This window comes from Babylonia areolata, chromosome 32 (assembly GCF_041734735.1).
Source record: "Babylonia areolata isolate BAREFJ2019XMU chromosome 32, ASM4173473v1, whole genome shotgun sequence".
Lineage (NCBI taxonomy): Eukaryota > Metazoa > Mollusca > Gastropoda > Neogastropoda > Buccinidae > Babylonia > Babylonia areolata.
Window position 1 is genome coordinate 10,767,638 of NC_134907.1, and position 17,500 is coordinate 10,785,137.

Consider the following 17,500-nt stretch of genomic DNA (forward strand, 5'->3'; position numbering starts at 1 on the left):
TCTAACCCCCTTATATATAACCCCCATCTCTCTCTCTCTCTCTCTCTCTCTCTCTCTCTCTCTCTCTCTCTCTCTCTCTCTCTCTCTCTCTCTCTCTCTCTAAGTGGAGTGATGGCCTAGAGGTAACGCGTCCGCTTAGGAAGCGAGAGAATCTGAGCGCGCTGGTTCGAATCACGGCTCAGCCACCGATATTTTCTCCTCCTCCACTAGACCTTGAGTGGTGGTCTTGACGCTAGTCATTGGGATGAGACGAAAAACCGAGGTCCCGTGTGCTAGCATGCACTTAGCGCACGTAAAAGAACCCACGGCAACAAAAGGGTTGTTCCTGGCAAAATTCTGTAGAAAAAACCACTTCGATAGGAAAAACAAAGAAAACTGCACGCAGGAAAAATACTAAAAAAAAAAAAGAAAAAAAAAAAAAGGATGGCGCTGGAGTGTAGCGACGCGCTCTCCCCGGAGAGAGCAGCCCAAATTTCGTACAGAGAAATCTGCTGTGATAAAAAAGAAATACAAATACAAATACAATATATATATATATATATATTTACAGGCTATACTGTCCCAAAGAATCGAAGGACCGTTTGTTCTTATCTTGACCAACCCTTGCAACCCAAGTAAGTTGTTTTTGTGGGGGACATGCCTCTCTGTCTCTCTGTGTTTCTCTGTCTCTGTCTCTCTGTCTCTGTTTCTCTCTCTCTGTCTCTCTCTATCTCTCTCTGTATCTATCCCTGTCTCTCTATATCTCTCTCTGTCTATCTCTATCTCTCTCTGTGTATCTATCTCTGTCTGTCTCTCTCTCTCTATCTCTCTCTCTGTATCTATCTCTGTCTCTCTCTATCTCTCTCTGTGTCTCTCTCTATCTCTCTCTGTGTATCTGTCTCTGTGTCTCTGTCTCTCTCTCTCTCTCTCTCTCTCTCTCTATATATATATATATCTCTCTCTGTATCTATCTCTGTTTTTCTCTCTCTCTTTCTCTTTCTCTGTTTCTCTCTCTGTATCTATCTCTGTCTCTCTCTCTCTCTCTCTCTGTCTCTGTATACCTCTCTCTGTATCTCTCTCTCTCTGTATCTATCTCTGTCTCTCTCTCTCCCTCTGTCTCTGTCTCTGTGTATCTATCTCTGTCTCTCTCTATCTCTGTCGCTCTCTCTCTGTCTCTGTCTCTCTCTCTCTCTGTGTATCTATCTCTGTTTCTCTCTATCTCTCTCTCTATATATATCTCTCTCTCTGTATCTATCTCTGTCTCTCTGTCTCTCTCTATCTCTGTGCCCTGTCCCTCCCTCACACTTTCTTACTTTCTTTCTTTCTGTGTCTCTGTTGGTAGGTATGTCTATCTGTCTGTCTGTCTGTCTTTATTTTCTCTACATTTCTTCGCGCATATACGTTACTCTAAAGAGTGTGCTTGCGTTTATGTGTACAATTTCCATGTAGTCCTTTCCATGATTTGTAATGAATGTGATGCTTTGATATTATTTTTTTTCTTTCTCTCTCGTTTTGATGTTATGTGATGCTATTTGCAGTTCATTTATTTATATCCCCAACCCCCCCCCCCCCCCCCACCCCCCCCCCCCCCCACTACCGCCCCCCCTTTATTTTTTCCTTTTGGGGGCTGGATGAAAAAAAAAAGTATTGTTGCTTATTCTATTACCCTCAGAAATAAAATTAATTAATTAATTAATTAATTAATTAATTCATTCTTTCTTTCTTTCTTTCTTTCTCTCTAACTCCCTCCTTTTCTCTCCCCCCTCCCCCGTATTTCTCCCCCCCCCCTCCCCGTATATCTCCATCACTCTCTTCTTTAGTCAAAAATACTTTATTTAGACTTGGATTTGGGTATATCTGGTTGCAACAGGGCGTTAGTTGTGAGCAAATTTTTTTTTTCGTCATTTTTTAAGCAACGAATGAAAGATATATTCATGCAAGAGTTGGACGAGTCAGTAATGTCTGAAGATATATATCATAACTACAGACTGTTCAAAACTGGTTTCGAGTGTGAGCAATATTTTGACTTTGTGGATAAAAAGTGTTTTAGAGACTGCTTGATAAAATTACGACTTGGTTTGCTCCCAATAAATGGATCATTTTGCAGAACATTCAAATGTAATTCAAATTACGCATGTAAACGTAACGTGGTCGAAGATGAAAATCATTTTATAAACAGTTGTGATCTATACAATAACCTAGGGCAAAAACATCTGAACTCTAAAGGTCAATCATATGTTCACTTGCTGAAAAAATGGTTCTATTTATAGTATTCGTAAACTCTGTGTTTATATATTCAATGCCCTGAAGATACGACAGGAATTCGTTGACAGCAATGAAGACATTTAGAATTAATTTACAAATCACAAGAGGCACTTTTGTCCTACAGGTTTAAGTTAGTGTGTATTTTACATTGTGTTGTAGCTACGTGACCGCCATAATTATTCTGAACTTTTGACCTCTTTCTAGTGGCCGGAGGCCTGGAGATTAAAGTTTTTGTTCTTGTTCTTGTTCATTACTCTATTCTCTCTCTACCACCCTTTCTTTCTTCCCACTACTACTATTACTACTGCTGCTGCTGTTGCTGCTGCTGCTACTGCCAGTAACAGTAGCAGTTGTTATAATAGGTATATTAACATCATTATTAAACGTACTTCTAACATCCAGTATGCGGGTAAAAAGACGAATTTGTTAACTCACTCAGTACGGCCAGTCCTCTCTTCTCCTCTACACAGATCCCTCGGTTGTCCAGTGGGTGTCTGAATGACCCAACCTTTAGCTTCCGTCGTCAGAATTGTGGTATTCTTTGTCAACATTCACCTCTTCAGTATAAGAGCGTTCCGCTTGCAATATTTTGATGGTGGTAATTGGAGAGAGTTAAACTACGTCTGTCACATATCCACCCCAAAAGTCTCTCAGCATATCTGTTTGTGTTGTTTTTGTTGGTGGTGTTGTTTTAAAATCATATACATGTATTTTTTGTTGTTGTTGTTGTGTTATCTTGATTAGAATTGATATGAGTTGCTAGTCTCAGTTTTATTTTACCTACGGTATGGGTGTGCTCATGTGATAAAAACAAAGGAAAACGTCTTCTGTCCCTCTCTCTCTCTCTCTCCCTTTGGCACACACGCACACACACACACACACACACACACACACACACACACACACACACACACACACACACACACACACACACACACTCTCTCTCTCTCTCTCTCTCTCACTGTTAAGTTTTTATTTTAGTAAACCTTTTTTGTTTGTTTGTTTGATACTGGGGTTATCCAAACAACTGGACAGAATCCATAATTTTGCCATTATTTAAGGAAGGCGATATTAATAATGTAAACAATTATAGAGGTATTTCTTTGTGCAATGTAAGTAGTAAATTATATTGTTCCATTATTAATACTGAACTGCAAGAATGGATAATTAAGAAAAAAACATAATTGGAAAACATCAGGCAGGATTTAAAAAGGGCTATTCAACAATTGATCATATATTCACTCTAATGGCTGCAGTACAGAAACAGTCTGCAAACAATGAAAGATTGCATGTAGCTTTTGTGGACTTTGAAAAGGCCTTTGGCTCCATTTCCAGTAAACTTTCATGGCCTATTTTATTAAAGAATTGAATCAATGGTAAGTCACATCGTTGTGTAAAAAGCATGTACAATGAAGTTAAAGCGAGAGAGAGAGCTGGGGCAACATTATCTGATTGTGTAAATTGCATTCGTGGGGTTAGACAAGGGGATGCTTGTAGCCCCGTCTTATTTTCACTTTTTATTAATGAACTTGCTTTGGAAATGATGCAATATGGTCAACATGGAGTTACTTTTGATTTGATTGAATTGTTTGTTCTACTTTTTGCTGATGATATGATTTTGGTATCTACAACAACAGTGGGTTTACAGCGACAGTTGAGCAGTTTTTATGCTGCAGCAAGTAGCTTGCAGTTAAAATTAAATATGGATAAAACAAGTATTGTTGTGTTCCGTAAGGGAGGGTATTTAGCAAGAAACGAAAGATGGTCATATGGAAATCAAAGAATTACTGTTGTAAATGCATATAAGTATCTTGGAATTTATTTTTCAACAAAATTTAATTTCAGTTTCACATGTCAAGATATAGCTAATAAAGCAAAGAAAGCAGTTATTTGGATACTTCATATTTTGTATAAGCTTGATTGTAATTCGTTTGGTATTTTTGTTAGGTTATTTGATGCTCAAGTTCAGCCAATACTGCAGTATGGTGCAGAAATATGGGCATTGGAAACGATTGAGCAAACAGGAAAAGCACACTTGTTTGCAATGAAACGGTTTTTGAATGTGGACATCCGAACACCAAATGATCTTGTATATGGGGAGCTAGGGAGATATCCAATTTGTTTAAACTTCTATATTAACTGTATTAAGTATTGGTTGAAATTTACAAGAATGAACGAGAACAGGCTACCGTTCAAAGCTTATCGGATGTTGTATTCGTTAGATAATAATGGCAGTGGATATGTATATACCTGTCGATTGTGCAACCTGGGTAGGGAAGATGAATTGCATCTTTCGTTATGTTGCCTTGCTTTGAGTGACCTCAGAATAAGATTGATTCAACCTAGATATTATAAAGATCTCTGTGCTATTAGATTTAATTTGCTCATGTCGTCAAAACATGAGCTTACTCAACAAAACTTGGCCATATACTTATATGAAATTGAAGAGACTTCGAATCGTTATTTCGTGAATGTTGTTGAGTATTGTATTAGCTACTTCAGGTTGATTTGTGATGTCGGTTTAGCGTGTCAAGTCATTTTCTTGATTCATTTTCTTGTATGACCCCCTTCAGTAAGGGGCTTTGGCCTTAATCTGAATAAAAGATCGTTATCGTTATCGTTATGTCTCTCTCTCTCTCAACATATGCAAAGTTTAAGGATTTCCCTATTACCTTACTTGACAACGGCATTGTGTCAAGAGATGTAGCAATGTTTATCAATTTTTCTATGCGTTTCAACAAAGAGCAGAGAGCTCTCAGACATGTTTCTAAATCACCCTTAGCTTGTTATTTAGTTTGGTTATATCATCGATTTATTCTTTCTAAATTTACTTGTTCCTCCTGTACAAGTTTTTCGCTGTTCAAAATTTAATTATTCTTTTTCAGTTGTACGTGTCCAGCACGTGCAAATATATGTATACAGGTCGGTGGACATTGATTAATTAACAGAGTTCTGAATTCTGAGTTTTCTCTCTTTTTTTCTGTGACATGTGAACTGTTGTTTTGTGATCTGCAGCTGGTACTGCATATTCAGAGAAAGATCTCATTGCCCTGAGGTAAGGGAAGTACTGTACTGCATCATGTGTGTGTGTGGCGGGGGCGGGGGGGAGGAGGGGGGAGGGTATGGGGGTATACGTGTGTGTGTGTGTGTGTGTGTGTGTGTGTGTGTGTGTGTACGCGCGCGCGTGTGTGTGTGTGCGTGCGTGCGTGTGTATGTGTGAGTGTGTGTGCGTGAACGTGTGTGTGTGAGTGTGTGCGTGGGGGGGGGGGAGGGGGGGTTCGGGGGGGAGGAGGGGGTGTATACGTGTTTGTGTGCGTGTGTGTGTGTGTGTGTGTGTGTGTGTGTGTGTGTGTGTGTGTGTATGTGTCTGTGTGTCTGTGTGCGTGTGTGTGTTTATGTGCGTGTTTGTGTACGTGTTTGTGCGTGTGTTTGTGTGTGTATGTGTGTACGCACGCACGTATGTACGTGCCTAGGTGCATGTGTGTGTGTGTGTGTGTGTGTGTGTGTGTGTGTGTGTGTGTGTGTGTGTGTGTGTATTAATTTCATTTCTCAAGTATACTTACAAACTTTTAGAATAATACGTAGATAAACTAAAACTGAGTAAGTTTCATTACGTTGACTCTTTATTTGTTCACGTAAATGTCGTGATAATTGTAGATGTGTAATTCGTTTTAAGGGGAGCAAAGAATCATACAGATAGTATAAAAGTATATTGCCCATTGTCATACAAGGAAATAAGCAATATACTAGAAAGAGACTTTTATAGGTGCTTGAATTCAAGTCTAAAACCTCGTCAGTTGACTCTTTCAGACTTTGGTCCGATTCGCAGACCAATTCTGAGTTGAGCTCTCAGACTATTATCAAATTAATTACGGACCAAGTATTGATCTAATGTCAAGTACATATGCTTTAGTAACCTGACAGTTAAGCATGTAATTTTTGACTGTAGCTTGATGAAGCCTTATGTACACGAAAGTGTGTCTTCACAAGTGACTGAGAACGTTGATGTTTTTGACTTTTTGCATTCATTATCAGTTGTATCGCATGTCAGTTCAACGACTTCTCTTTTGCAAAGTCCTTTAAGTGATTTCCTGTAATTGTATATAGATTTTTTTTTTCAAATTTCACCCTCATTTCACCCTCATTTGCCCACTTTCCCCCAACCCTCCATTCATTCACATCTCCCACCCCTTCTAACCGATAATACTCAACTGTATTCATAAATACTTTAACAAAATGTCTTCAATCACCGATTTGTGTGACGGGACATTAAACAAAATTCTTCCTCCTTGTAGTTTCATTCGTTTGTTTGCTCTTGTGTTCAAACAGTGCCGTATTTCGAAAGTATGGCGTCATAGTTCTCAGTGATGAAATCTACGCCAGGCTAAGCTTTGACCAAAACCATTTCAGCTTGGCCAGGGTAAGCAGTATTTTCATCATCTTCTTCATGTTCTTCTTCTTCTTCGTCATCGTCGTTGTCGTCGTCGTCGTCGTTCTTTTCCTTTCCCACCCGTCCTCCTCCTCCTCTTCATTATCATCTTCATCATCGTCGCTGTCGTCATCACCATCATCATCATCATCATCTTCTTCTTCTGCTTCTGCTTCTTCGTCGCTGTCGTCCTTTTCCCCTTCCTCCTCCTCTACCTTGTCATCTTCATCGTCGTCGTCGTTGTTGTCGTCATCGTCATCTTCTCCTCCTTTTCCTCCTCCATCTCCTTCTTCTTCTTCGTTGTCGTCGACATCGTCATCATCATCGTCATCGTCATCATCGCCGTCATCATCGTCGTCATCGCCGTCATTATCATCATCATCGCCGTCATCATCGTCGTCATCGTCATCGTCATCATCATCATCGTCGTCTTCATCACCATTATCATCCTCTTCTTCTTCTTTTTCATCATCATCATCATCATCATTCTCATGATCATCATCATCATCATCATCTTTTTCCTCCTCCTCCTCTTCGTCATCGTTGTCATCGTCGTTGTCATCATCATCATCATCACCACCACCACCATCATCATCATCATGATTATCCTGCTCCTCCTCCTTTTCTTTGCGTTCGCCTTATTTGTTATTGTCGTCTTCGTCATCCTCCTCCTCCTCATCATCATCATCACCAACTTCTTCTTCTTCTTCTTCGTTGTCGTCAACATCGTAATCGTCGTCATCATCATCATCCTTCTCATCATCACCATCATCAGGAAGAACCTCCGCTAAGAGTGCATTGCTCGGTGCAGGTGTACCCGGAAGGCACCATCCTCAGTACAGGACTGTCCAAGTGGGCCAGTGCAGGGGGATGGAGGGTGAGTGTGGTGATCACGTGGCGTCCTTGGTATGGTAGGTCACGGGCATCAAAAGTAAAAAAAATAAAAAAAATAAAAAAAGGAAAAAAAGGCGATGGGTCGGGGGGTTGGAGATATGTGTGGGTGCTGGAGAGGGGTGGGTGGGTTGGAGGTTTCGTTAACAAAGCGAAAGTCCAGACTTGAACAACACAAAAACGGAAACGGAAATACGATTCATTGATTGATTGATTGATATGGATACTTATATAGCGCCTATCCTCGGTCGGAGATCAAGCTCTAAGCGCTTTACATACACGGTTTCATTTGTACAACAGGGCTGCCTGCCTACCTGGGTAAAGCCGACTTTGACGGCTGCCACTGGGCGCTCATCATTCGTTTCCTGTGTCATTCAATCAGATTTCAGGCACGCACACATACACACTCAGACAGACATGTAGCATTTTACGTCATTCATGCGCATGAGCAGAACACATCGCGAGATTGTTGTTGTCGTTGTTGTCGTCGTCGTCGTCGTCGTTGTTGTTGTTGTTGTTGCTGTTGAAAGTATTGCGAAATGATTCGCCTTCTAAGAATAGAGAGCTGTTGTTTGCCAAAAAAAAGTGAAATTGCCGTCACTGGAATTTACACGGAAACAGTCTGATTGATTTTACTTCCGACTTAAACGCAGTCTAATATCATCATCTCAGATGAACAGACTATAGATAAACAAACGAACGAACAAACGACTTAATCAAATGCATTGTATGTGTTTAGGAAATGTAGTGCCGCTGCTGCTGCTGCTGCTGCTGCTGCTGTGACAATGACGACGACGATGATGATGATGATGATATGACAACGACAACTACGACGATGCCGACAAGGACGATAATGCTAATGATGATTATGATGATGATGATGATGGGGGGTACATTTGGACGACTATGTACAGGTCGGGTACCACGTGTACCCAAAACAGCTGAGCGCCGTGATGGGGGCTGTGAAGAGTGCTGCAAGCCATACCTACAGCTGTGCTCCTGCCCCCGTGCAGTTTGCTGCCATACAGGTGGGTGTCACTGTCAGAGAGAGAGAGAGAGAGAGGGAGAGAAAGAGACAGAGAGAGGGAGAGAAAGAGAGAGAGGGGGAGAGACAGAGACACAGAGAGGGAGAGAGACAGAGAGGGAGAGAAAGAGAGAGAGAGAGAGAGAAAGAGGGAGAGAAAGAGACACAGAGAGGGAGAGAGAGAGAGAGAGGGAGAGAGAGAGAGAGAGGGAGAGAAACAGAGAGAGGGAGAGAGAGAGGGAGAGAGAGAGAGAGAGAGAATGAATGAAAGAAAGAAAGAACGAATGGTTTAAGGGGAGGGAGAGAGAGAGAGAGAGAGAGAGAGAGGAGGGGAGAGGGAGAGAGACAGAATGAATGAATGGGATGAATGGTTTAATTAAGGGGAGAGAGAAAGGGGGAGGGAGGGAGGGAGGGAGACAGACAGACAGACAGACAGACAGATACATGTATACTTACATCGACACACTTTCAGTTTCAGTTTCAGTCTCTCAAGGAGGCGTTGCTGCATTCGGGCAAATCCATATACGCTACACAACGTCTGCCAGACAGATGCCTGACCAGATCAGCAGCACAACCTAACGCGCTTAGTCAGAGCTTCAGCGCATGCTGTCAAGAGGTGATAAGAGGTGTCGTATGTGGAGTGATGGCCTAGAGGTAACGCGTCCGCCTAGGAAGCGAGAGAATCTGAGTGCGCTGGTTCGAATCACGGCTCAGCCGCCGATATTTTCTCCGCCTCCACTAGACCTTGTGTGGTGATCTGGACACTAGTCATTCGGATGAGACGATAAACCGAGGTCCCGTGTGCTAGCATGCACTTAGCGCACGTAAAAGAACCCGCGGCAACAAAATGGTTCTTCCTGGCAAAAAAAAAAAAAAAAAAAAAAAGAAAAAGAAAAAAAGGGTGGCGCTGTAGTGTAGCGACGCGCTCTCCGTGGGTAGAGCAACCCGAATTTCACACAGAGAAATCTGTTGTGATGAAAAGAAATACACAATACAAATACAAAATACGTTACATAGTTTGTTGTTACACATTGTAAAGATGATTATTTTGTTGCTGGTGTTGTTATGTATTTGTAAATCGCGCCCATCAACAGATGTTCAAGTCGGAGGATGCCTGTGAGCAGTACATACGTCATACAGCACGGGTCCTGGCTACTGTCGCTGACTTCTGTTATCGGTATGTGTGTGTGTGTGTGTGTCTGTGTCTGTGTGTCTGTGTGTGTCTGTGTGTGTGTGTGTGAGGGGGGTCTGTGTGTGTGTGTGTCTGTGTGTGTGTGTCTGTGTGTGTGTGTCTGTGTGTGTCTGTGTGTGTGTGTGTGAGGGGGAGGGGGGTCTGTGTGTGTGTGTGTGTGTGTGTGTGCGGATGGGGGTGGGGGGGTCTGTGTGTGTGTGTGTGTGTGTGTGTGTGTGTGTGTGATTGTGTCTGTGTGTCTGTGTGTGTCTGTGTGTGTGTGTGAGGGGGAGGGGGGTCTGTGTGTGTGTGTGTGTGTGTGCGGATGGGGGTGGGGGTGGGGGGTCGTGTGTGTGTGTGTGTGTGTGTGTGGGTGTGTGTGTGTGTGTGTCGGGGTGGTGATGGTGGGGAGAGTGCTGGGTTTGGGTGTGTGTGTGGGTGTGAAGCCAACTAACCAACCAACCAACCAACCCACCAACCAACCAAACAACCAACTAACCAACCAACCAACCAACCCACCAACCCACCAACCAACCAACCAACCCACCAACCAACCCACCAACCCACCAACCAACCCACCAACCAACCAACCAACCCACCAACCCACCAACCAACCAACCAACCAACCAACCAACCCACCAACCCACCAACCAACCAACCCACCAACCCACCAACCAACCCACCAACTAACCAACCAACCAACCAACTAACCAACCAGCCCACCAAACGAACAAAGTTCCCTCCGTTCCACAGAGAGCTGAACTCTGTAGGGGTGACGATGGTGAAGCCAAGGGCAGGCTACTACATCTTCCCGGACTTTGAGGTCCTCAGGGAACCTCTGCGCCATCGGGGAATCCAGACCTGCGAGGAGATGTGCACCTCAATGCTGGCCGAGTGTTCTGTGGCTGTGAGTGTTGGATGGTGTGGGTGTTGTGTGGTGTGGTGTGGTGTGGTGTTGTGGGGCTGTGAGTGTTGTGGTGTGGGTGTTGTGTGGTGTTGTATGGTGTTGTGTTGTGTGGTGTGGTGTGGTGTTGTGTGGCTGTGAGTGTTGGGTGGGGGTGTTGTGTGGTGTGGTATGGTGTGGTGTGGTATGGTGTGGTGTTGTGTGGTGTGGTGTGGTGTGGTGTTGTGTGGCTGTGAGTGTTGGGTGGGGGTGTTGTGTGGTGTGGTATGGTGTGGTGTTGTGTGGCTGTGAGTGTTGGGTGGGGTGTGTTGGGTGGTGTGGTGTGGTGTGGTGTTGTGTGGTGTGGTGTTGTGTGGTGTGGTGTGGTGTGGTGTTGTATGGTGTGGTGTTTTGTGGCTGTGAGTGTTGGGTGGGGGTGTTGTGTGGTGTGGTATGGTGTGGTGTTGTGTTGTGTGGGTGTTGTGTGGTGTGGTATGGTGTGGTGTTGTGTGGCTGTGAGTGTTGGGTGGGGTGTGTTGTGTGGTGTGGTGTGGTGTTGTGGGGCTGTGAGTGTTGGGTGGGGCTGTTGTGTGGCTGTGAGTGTTGTGGTGTGGATGTTGTGTGGTGTGGTGTGGTGTGGTGTTGTGTGGTGGGGTGTGGTGTGGTGTGGTGTGGTGTGGTGTGGTGTTGTGTGGTGTGGTGTGGTGTTGTGTTGTGTGGTGTGGTATGGTGTTGTGTTTTGTGGTGTGGTGTGGTGTTGTGTGGTGTGGTGTGGTGTTGTGTTTTGTGGTGTGGTGTGGTGTTGTGTGGTGTGGTGTGGTGTTGTGTTTTGTGGTGTGGTGTGGTGTTGTGTGGTGTGGTGTGGCTGTGAGTGTTGTGGTATGGGTGTTGTGTGGTGTGGCGTGGTGTTGGTTGTGGTGTGGTGTGTTGTTTTGTGGTGTCGGTTGTAGTGTGGTGTTTTGTGGTGTTGTGAGGTGTGGTGTGGTGTGGTGTGGCCGTGAGTGTTGTGGTGTAGTGTGGTGTGGTGTCGGTTGTGGTGTTGTGTGGTGTGGTAGGGTGTAGTGTGGTGTTTTGTGGTGTGGTGTGGTGTGGTGTTGTGTTGTGTGGTGTGGTGTTGTGTTGTGTGGCTGTGAGTGTTGGGTGGAGGTGTTGTGTGGTGTGGTGTGGTGTGGTGGTGTGTGGTGTGGTGTGTGGTGTGGTGTGGTGGTGTGTGGTGTGGTGTGGTGTTGTGTGGCTGTGAGTTTTGGTGGGGGTGTTGTGTGGTGTGATGTGGTGTGGTGGTGTGTGGTGTGGTGTGGTGTTATGTGGTGTGGTGTTGTGTGGTGTGGTGTGGTGTTGTGTGGCTGTGAGTGTTGGGTGGGGGTGTTGTGTGGTGTGGTGTGGTGTAGTGTGGCTGTGAGTGTTGGGTGGTGTGGTGTTGTGTGGTGTTGTGTGGTGTGGTGTGGTGTTGTGTGGTGTTGTGTGGTGTGGTGTGGTGTGGTGTGGCTGTGAGTGTTGGGTGGTGTGGTGTTGTGTGGTGTTGTGTTGTGTTTGTGTTGCTGTGAGTGTTGGGCGGGGGTGTTGTGTGATGTGGTGTGGTGTTGTGTGGTGTGGTGTTGTGTTGTGTGGCTGTGAGTGTTGTGGTGTGGGTGTTGTGTGGTGTAGTGTTGTGTTGTGTGGTGTTGTGTGGCTTTGAGTGTTGGATGGGGTGTGTTGTTTGGTGTGGTGTGGTGTGGTGTTGTGTGGCTGTGAGTGGTGTGGTGTGGTGTGGTGTGGTGTGGTTTTGGTTGTGATGTGGGTGTTGTGTGGTGTGGTATGGTGTGGTGTGGTGTGGTGTGGTGTTGTGTGGTTGTGAGTGTTGTGGTGTGGGTGTTGTGTGGTGTGGTGTGGTGTTGTGTGGTGTGGTGTGGTGTGGTGTTGTGTGGTGTGGTGTGGTGTGGTGTTGTGTGGTGTGGTATGGTGTGGTGTTGTGTGGTGTGGTGTGGTGTTGTGTTGTGTGGCTGTGAGTGTTGTGGTGTGGGTGTTGTGTGGTGTGGTATGGTGTGGTGTTGTGTGGTGTGGTGTTGTGTTGTGTTTGTGTGGCTGTGGGTGTTGGGTGGGGGTGTTGTGTGGCTGTGAATGTTGGGTGGGGTGTGTTGTGTTGTGTGGTGTTGTGTTGTGTGGCTGTGAGTGTTGGGTGGGGGTGTTGTGTGGTGTGGTGTGGTGTTGTGTGGTGTGGTGTTGCGTTGTGTGGCTGTGAGTGTTGGGTGGGGGTGTTTGTGTGGCTGTGAGTGTTGGGTGGGGGTGTGTTGTGTGGTGTGGTGTGGTGTTGTGTGGTGTGGTGTTGTGGGGCTGTGAGTGTTGGGTGGGGTGTGTTGTGTGGTGTGATGTTGTGTGGTGCGGTATTGTGTGGTGTGGCGTGTTGTTGGTTGTGGTGTGGTGTTGTGTGGTGTGGTGTGGTGTTGTGTCGGTTGTGGTGTGTTGTGTTGTGGTGTTGTGTTTTGTGGTATAGTGTGGTGTGGGTGTTGTGTGGTGTGGTATGGTGTGGTGTTGTGTGGTGTGGTGTTGTGTTGTGTGGCTGTGAGTGTTGTGGTGTGGGTGTTGTGTGGTGTGGTATGGTGTTGTGTTGTGTGGTGTGGTGTTGTGTTGTGTGGCTGTGAGTGTTGGGTGGGGGTGTTGTGTGGTGTGGTATGGTGTGGTGTTGTGTGGTGTTATGTGGCTGTGAGTATTGTGGTGTGGGTGTTGTGTGGTGTGGTATGGTGTGGTGTTGTGTGGTGTAGTGTGACTGTGAGTGTTGTGGTGTGGGTGTTGTGTGGTGTGGTATGGTGTGGTGTTGTGTGGTGTAGTGTGGCTGTGAGGGTTGGGTGGGGGTGTTGTGTGGTGTTGTGTGGTGAGGTGTGGTATGGCGTGGTGTTGTGTTTTGTGGTGTTGTGTGGTGTGGTGTGGTGTGGGTGTTGTGTGGTGTGGTGTTGTGTGGTGTTGTGTGGTGTGGTGTGGTGTTGTGTGGTGTGGTGTGGTGTGGTGTTGTGTGGTGTGGTGTGGTGTTGTGTTGTGTGGCTGTGAGTGTTGTGGTGTGGGTGTTGTGTTGTGTGGTATAGTGTGGTGTGGTGTTGTGTTGTATTGTGTTGTGTGGTGTGGTGTTGTGTGGTGTGGTGTGGTGTTGTGTGGCTGTGAGTGTTGTGGTGTGGGTGGTGTGTGGTGTGGTGATGTGTGGTGTGGTGGTGTGTGGTGTTGTGTTGTGTGGCTGTGAGTGTTGTGGTGTGGGTGTTGTGTGGTGTGGTGTGGTGTGGTGTTGGTTGTGGTGTGGTGTGTTGTTTTGTGGTGTGGTGTGGTGTGGTGTTGGTTGTGGTGTGGTGTGGTGTGGTGTTGTGTTTTGTGGTGTTGTGTGGTGTGGTGTGGTGTGGCCGTGAGTGTTGGTGTGTGGTGTGGTGTCGTGTGGTGTGGTGTGGTGTGTGGTGTGGTGTAGTGTGGTGTGGTGTGGTGTATAGTGTTGTATTGCATTACATTGTATTGTGTATTACATATGATCTTACATCGCATTGTATTGCATTGTACTTTTGTGTGGCAGGTGATGGCGGGAGGCCCCTCCTACCTTCGCCCCGTGGAAGAGCTGACGACACGACTGTGTTACGTCAACTTCGACGGCGATGACGCCTTGAAGCAAAGTCGTCAGCTGGGGCTGGAGACGTCACTTCCCTCGGACTTCGTGCAGACGGCGTGCACGCCTGTGTATGATGGGATCATGGTGAGTTGGGTATAGCTTGTGTGGGGTAGGGTGGGGGGGAGGGGATGTGGGGGTGGTGTGGAGGTGGGGGATGGGTTTTGTTTTTGGTGGGTGGTTTTGGGGTTGGTTTGTGTGTGTGTGTGGGTGTGGGTGTGGGAGTGGTGGTGGTGGTTGGGTGGTTGCTGTATGTATGTGTGTGGGGGGGGGAGTGGGTGGGGGGGGGGGCCACGGTGATGGTTGCTGTGTGTGTGTGTGTGTGGCGGAGGGGAGAGGAGATGAGGGGGGAGGGCATATGGGGGGATGTGTGTGGGTGTGAGGTGATGGTTGCTCTGTGTGTGTGTGTGTGTGTGGGGGGGGGGGGGGTATTGGGGGTATGTGTGTGTGGGGGTGGGGGGGGGATGATGGGGATGTGTGTTGGCGTGAAGTTGTGGGGGGTGATGGTTGCTGTGTGTGTGGAGAGGAGGGTATGGGGGATGTGTGTGTGTGTGTGGGGGGGGGGGGGGGCGGCGAGGGGGGGGATGGGGGGATGTATTTGGGTGTGTGTGTGTGTGTGGGTGATGGTTGCTGTGTGTGTGTGAGGGGGGGGGGGTATGCAGGGGATGTGTGTGGGTGTGGGAGGGTGTGGGGTGATGGTTGCTGTGTGTGTGTGGGGGTGGGGGTGGGGGGTGGGGGGGGTATGGGTGGGACGTGTTTGGGTGGTGGTGGGTGATGGTTGCTGTGTGTGTGGTGAGGGGTGGGTGAGGGGGCGGGGGGTGTTTGTGTGTGTGTGTGTGGGGGGGGGGGGGTGCGGGGGGGTACTGTGTGTGTATGTGTGTGTGTTGGTGGGTGAGTTGGTGTGGGTGGGTGACTGTGTATGTTGAATGATGTCTCTTTGTCGTGGGAGGTGTATGCGTGTGTGTGCGCGCGGGTGTGTGTGTGTGTGTGTGTGTGTGTTTGCTTGTGTTGAGTGATGTGCCTTCGTTTTGGAAGGTGAATGCGTGTGCGTGCTTACGTGCGTGCACGCTCGTGTGTGTGTTGAGTGATGTGTGTTTGTGTGTGTGTGTGTGTGAGTGTAATAGTATTTTATTTTATGTATATGTGTGAGTGCTGGGGAGTGGTGGCGGTGGTGGTGGTGGTGGTGTGTGTGTGCGTGCGGACGCGCATGTATGTGTGTGTGTGTGTGTGTGTGTGTGTGTGTGTGTATCATCTGTGCTTTTGGCTTTTCATCCCCCGTTTTAAATGACTTTTTTTTTTCTTTGTCTCTTCAGGCGCTGAAAACTTGGGTGAAGAACATTCTGAACGAAAACCAATGAAAAGGATTGTCGCTGAAGTCTGTCTACACGACTTCATGAGTGGAGAGATGACGGGATATTTGGAACTTTTTGATAGCGTCATTGAAATGACGTCATAGCTGAGTGTAACGTCAAAGTATGTGTGACGCCAGTCTGTGTCCCGTTTTTTTTTTTTTTTTTTCTTTTTCCTTTTTTTGTGTGTGTGGCATGGTTGTGAAATCGATTTTTGATTAAAGATACATGTCCCGGTATTTGTCTTTTGACAGTTATCTGTCTTTGAGAAAAGGGAATTTTATAAAGAAATGGTTGGTATAACGTCATTTGGATGACTAATGGTATGAAATACGTAGATGAAATGAACAGATGATCGTATCACGTATTATGATTGTGATTATTATTATTATTTTTTTTTTAATTTATTTATTTATTTTTGTTTTTTAATTCTTTTGCTGGTAGTGGTTATGGCGGGGAGTGGTCTAGCCAAGTGGTGAGAAGGCCTAGACTGGTTGGTGCTAGCTACATCAGTAGTAGTGATGATAAGTGATGCTCAAAATGTATTCAAATAGACACTACAAGTAATAATAATAATAATAATAATAATAATAATAATAATAATAATAATAATAATTATAGTTATATAATAATTGTATCAAAAAAGCGCTGAATCTTGTGCAAAGACAAATGAAAGCTCTTTCGCACCAGTCATTCACAAGCATGCGTAACTCTATAAAACTGGAAGAAAAAACAACTGAAGACAAGGAAGAGTCAGGGAAGGGAGGCTATTCTGGATCCTCATTGAAGATAGAGAGAGTGTACAGCGACACAGTACAGCGCCGCCATGGTGCTATCGTTTGAATGTTTGTTTTTGCTTGTGTTTGTTTTTTTTCAGGAGGAAGGTGGCAGAATGGTTAAGACGCTCAGCTGCCAATACAGAGAGTCCGTGAGGGTGTGGGTTCGAATCCCGCTGTCGCCCTTTCTCCTAAGTTTGACTGGAAAATCAAACTGAGCGTCTAGTCTTTCGGATGAGACGATAAACCGAGGTCCCGTGTGCAGCACGCACTTGGCGCACTGAAAAAGAACCCATGGCAACGAGAGTGTTGTCCTCTGGCGAAATTACGTAAAATGAAATCCACTTTCATAGGTACACAAATATGTAAGCATGCACTCAAGGCCTGACTAAGCGCGTTGGGTTATGCTGCTGGTCAGGCATCTGCTCAACAGATGTGGTGTAGCGTGTATGGATTTGTCCGAACGCAGTGACGCCTCCTTGAGAAAGTGAAACTGAAACTGAAACTGAAAACTGTTTTTTTTTCCTTTTCTAAATTGATCGATTGATTGATTGATATGGATAACTTATATATAGTGCCTATCCTCGGTCGCAGACCAAGCTCTAAGCGCTTTACGAACACGGGGTCATTGACTGATATGTATACTTATATAGCGTCTGTCCTCGGTCGGAGACCAAGCTCTAAGCAGTCTACAACACGGGGTCATTTGCAACGACAGGCTGTCTACCTGGGCACAGCCGACTGACGGCTACCACTGGGCGCTCAATGAGAACAATGCTGGAATAAAGGACTATTGAATAAATCCAATGATTATCATGACATGATTTTGTCCGTTGTTGATAACTTTGCATGCAAGCTGAGAGTTTGCTAATCTAGAATAATCTTCTTCTTCTTCTTCTTTACTTTTTCTTTCTTTCTTTTTCTGTTTCTTCTTTCTTTCTTTCTTTCTTTTCATTCATTCATTCATTCTGTCATAATTATACGTAAAATGTTAATGTGTGTTTAATTTCATTTTAAATTCATCTGAGTCACGCTGTCCCTGAATGATCCTAACACGCAATCATGTATACGTGAAGAAAGGGAAAGGGGCGGATACCACACACACACACACACACAC

General features: G+C 45.7%; 1 protein-coding gene and 1 long non-coding RNA gene across 3 annotated transcripts in view; both read left to right on the forward strand.

Moving 5' to 3' along the window:
* Window positions 1–17,202, forward strand: part of LOC143276458 (uncharacterized) — a 471,243-nt gene extending 454,041 nt beyond the window's left edge. Inside the window, exon 2 of the long non-coding RNA XR_013053580.1 lies at window positions 16,488–17,202. This is a non-coding gene — a long non-coding RNA (uncharacterized LOC143276458). The remainder of the gene's footprint in view (window positions 1–16,487) is intronic.
* Window positions 1–17,202, forward strand: part of LOC143276457 (aspartate aminotransferase-like) — a 39,716-nt gene extending 22,514 nt beyond the window's left edge. For both annotated transcript variants that reach the window (XM_076580959.1, XM_076580960.1), the window contains exons 7-15: window positions 551–614; window positions 5,260–5,299; window positions 6,574–6,664; window positions 7,485–7,550; window positions 8,479–8,592; window positions 9,683–9,765; window positions 10,513–10,666; window positions 14,169–14,345; window positions 15,572–17,202. In XM_076580959.1, the coding sequence (XP_076437074.1) occupies window positions 551–614; window positions 5,260–5,299; window positions 6,574–6,664; window positions 7,485–7,550; window positions 8,479–8,592; window positions 9,683–9,765; window positions 10,513–10,666; window positions 14,169–14,345; window positions 15,572–15,616 (834 nt within the window). In that variant the 3' untranslated portion in view covers window positions 15,617–17,202. The remainder of the gene's footprint in view (window positions 1–550; window positions 615–5,259; window positions 5,300–6,573; window positions 6,665–7,484; window positions 7,551–8,478; window positions 8,593–9,682; window positions 9,766–10,512; window positions 10,667–14,168; window positions 14,346–15,571) is intronic.
* Window positions 17,203–17,500: the final 298 nt, after the last annotated feature.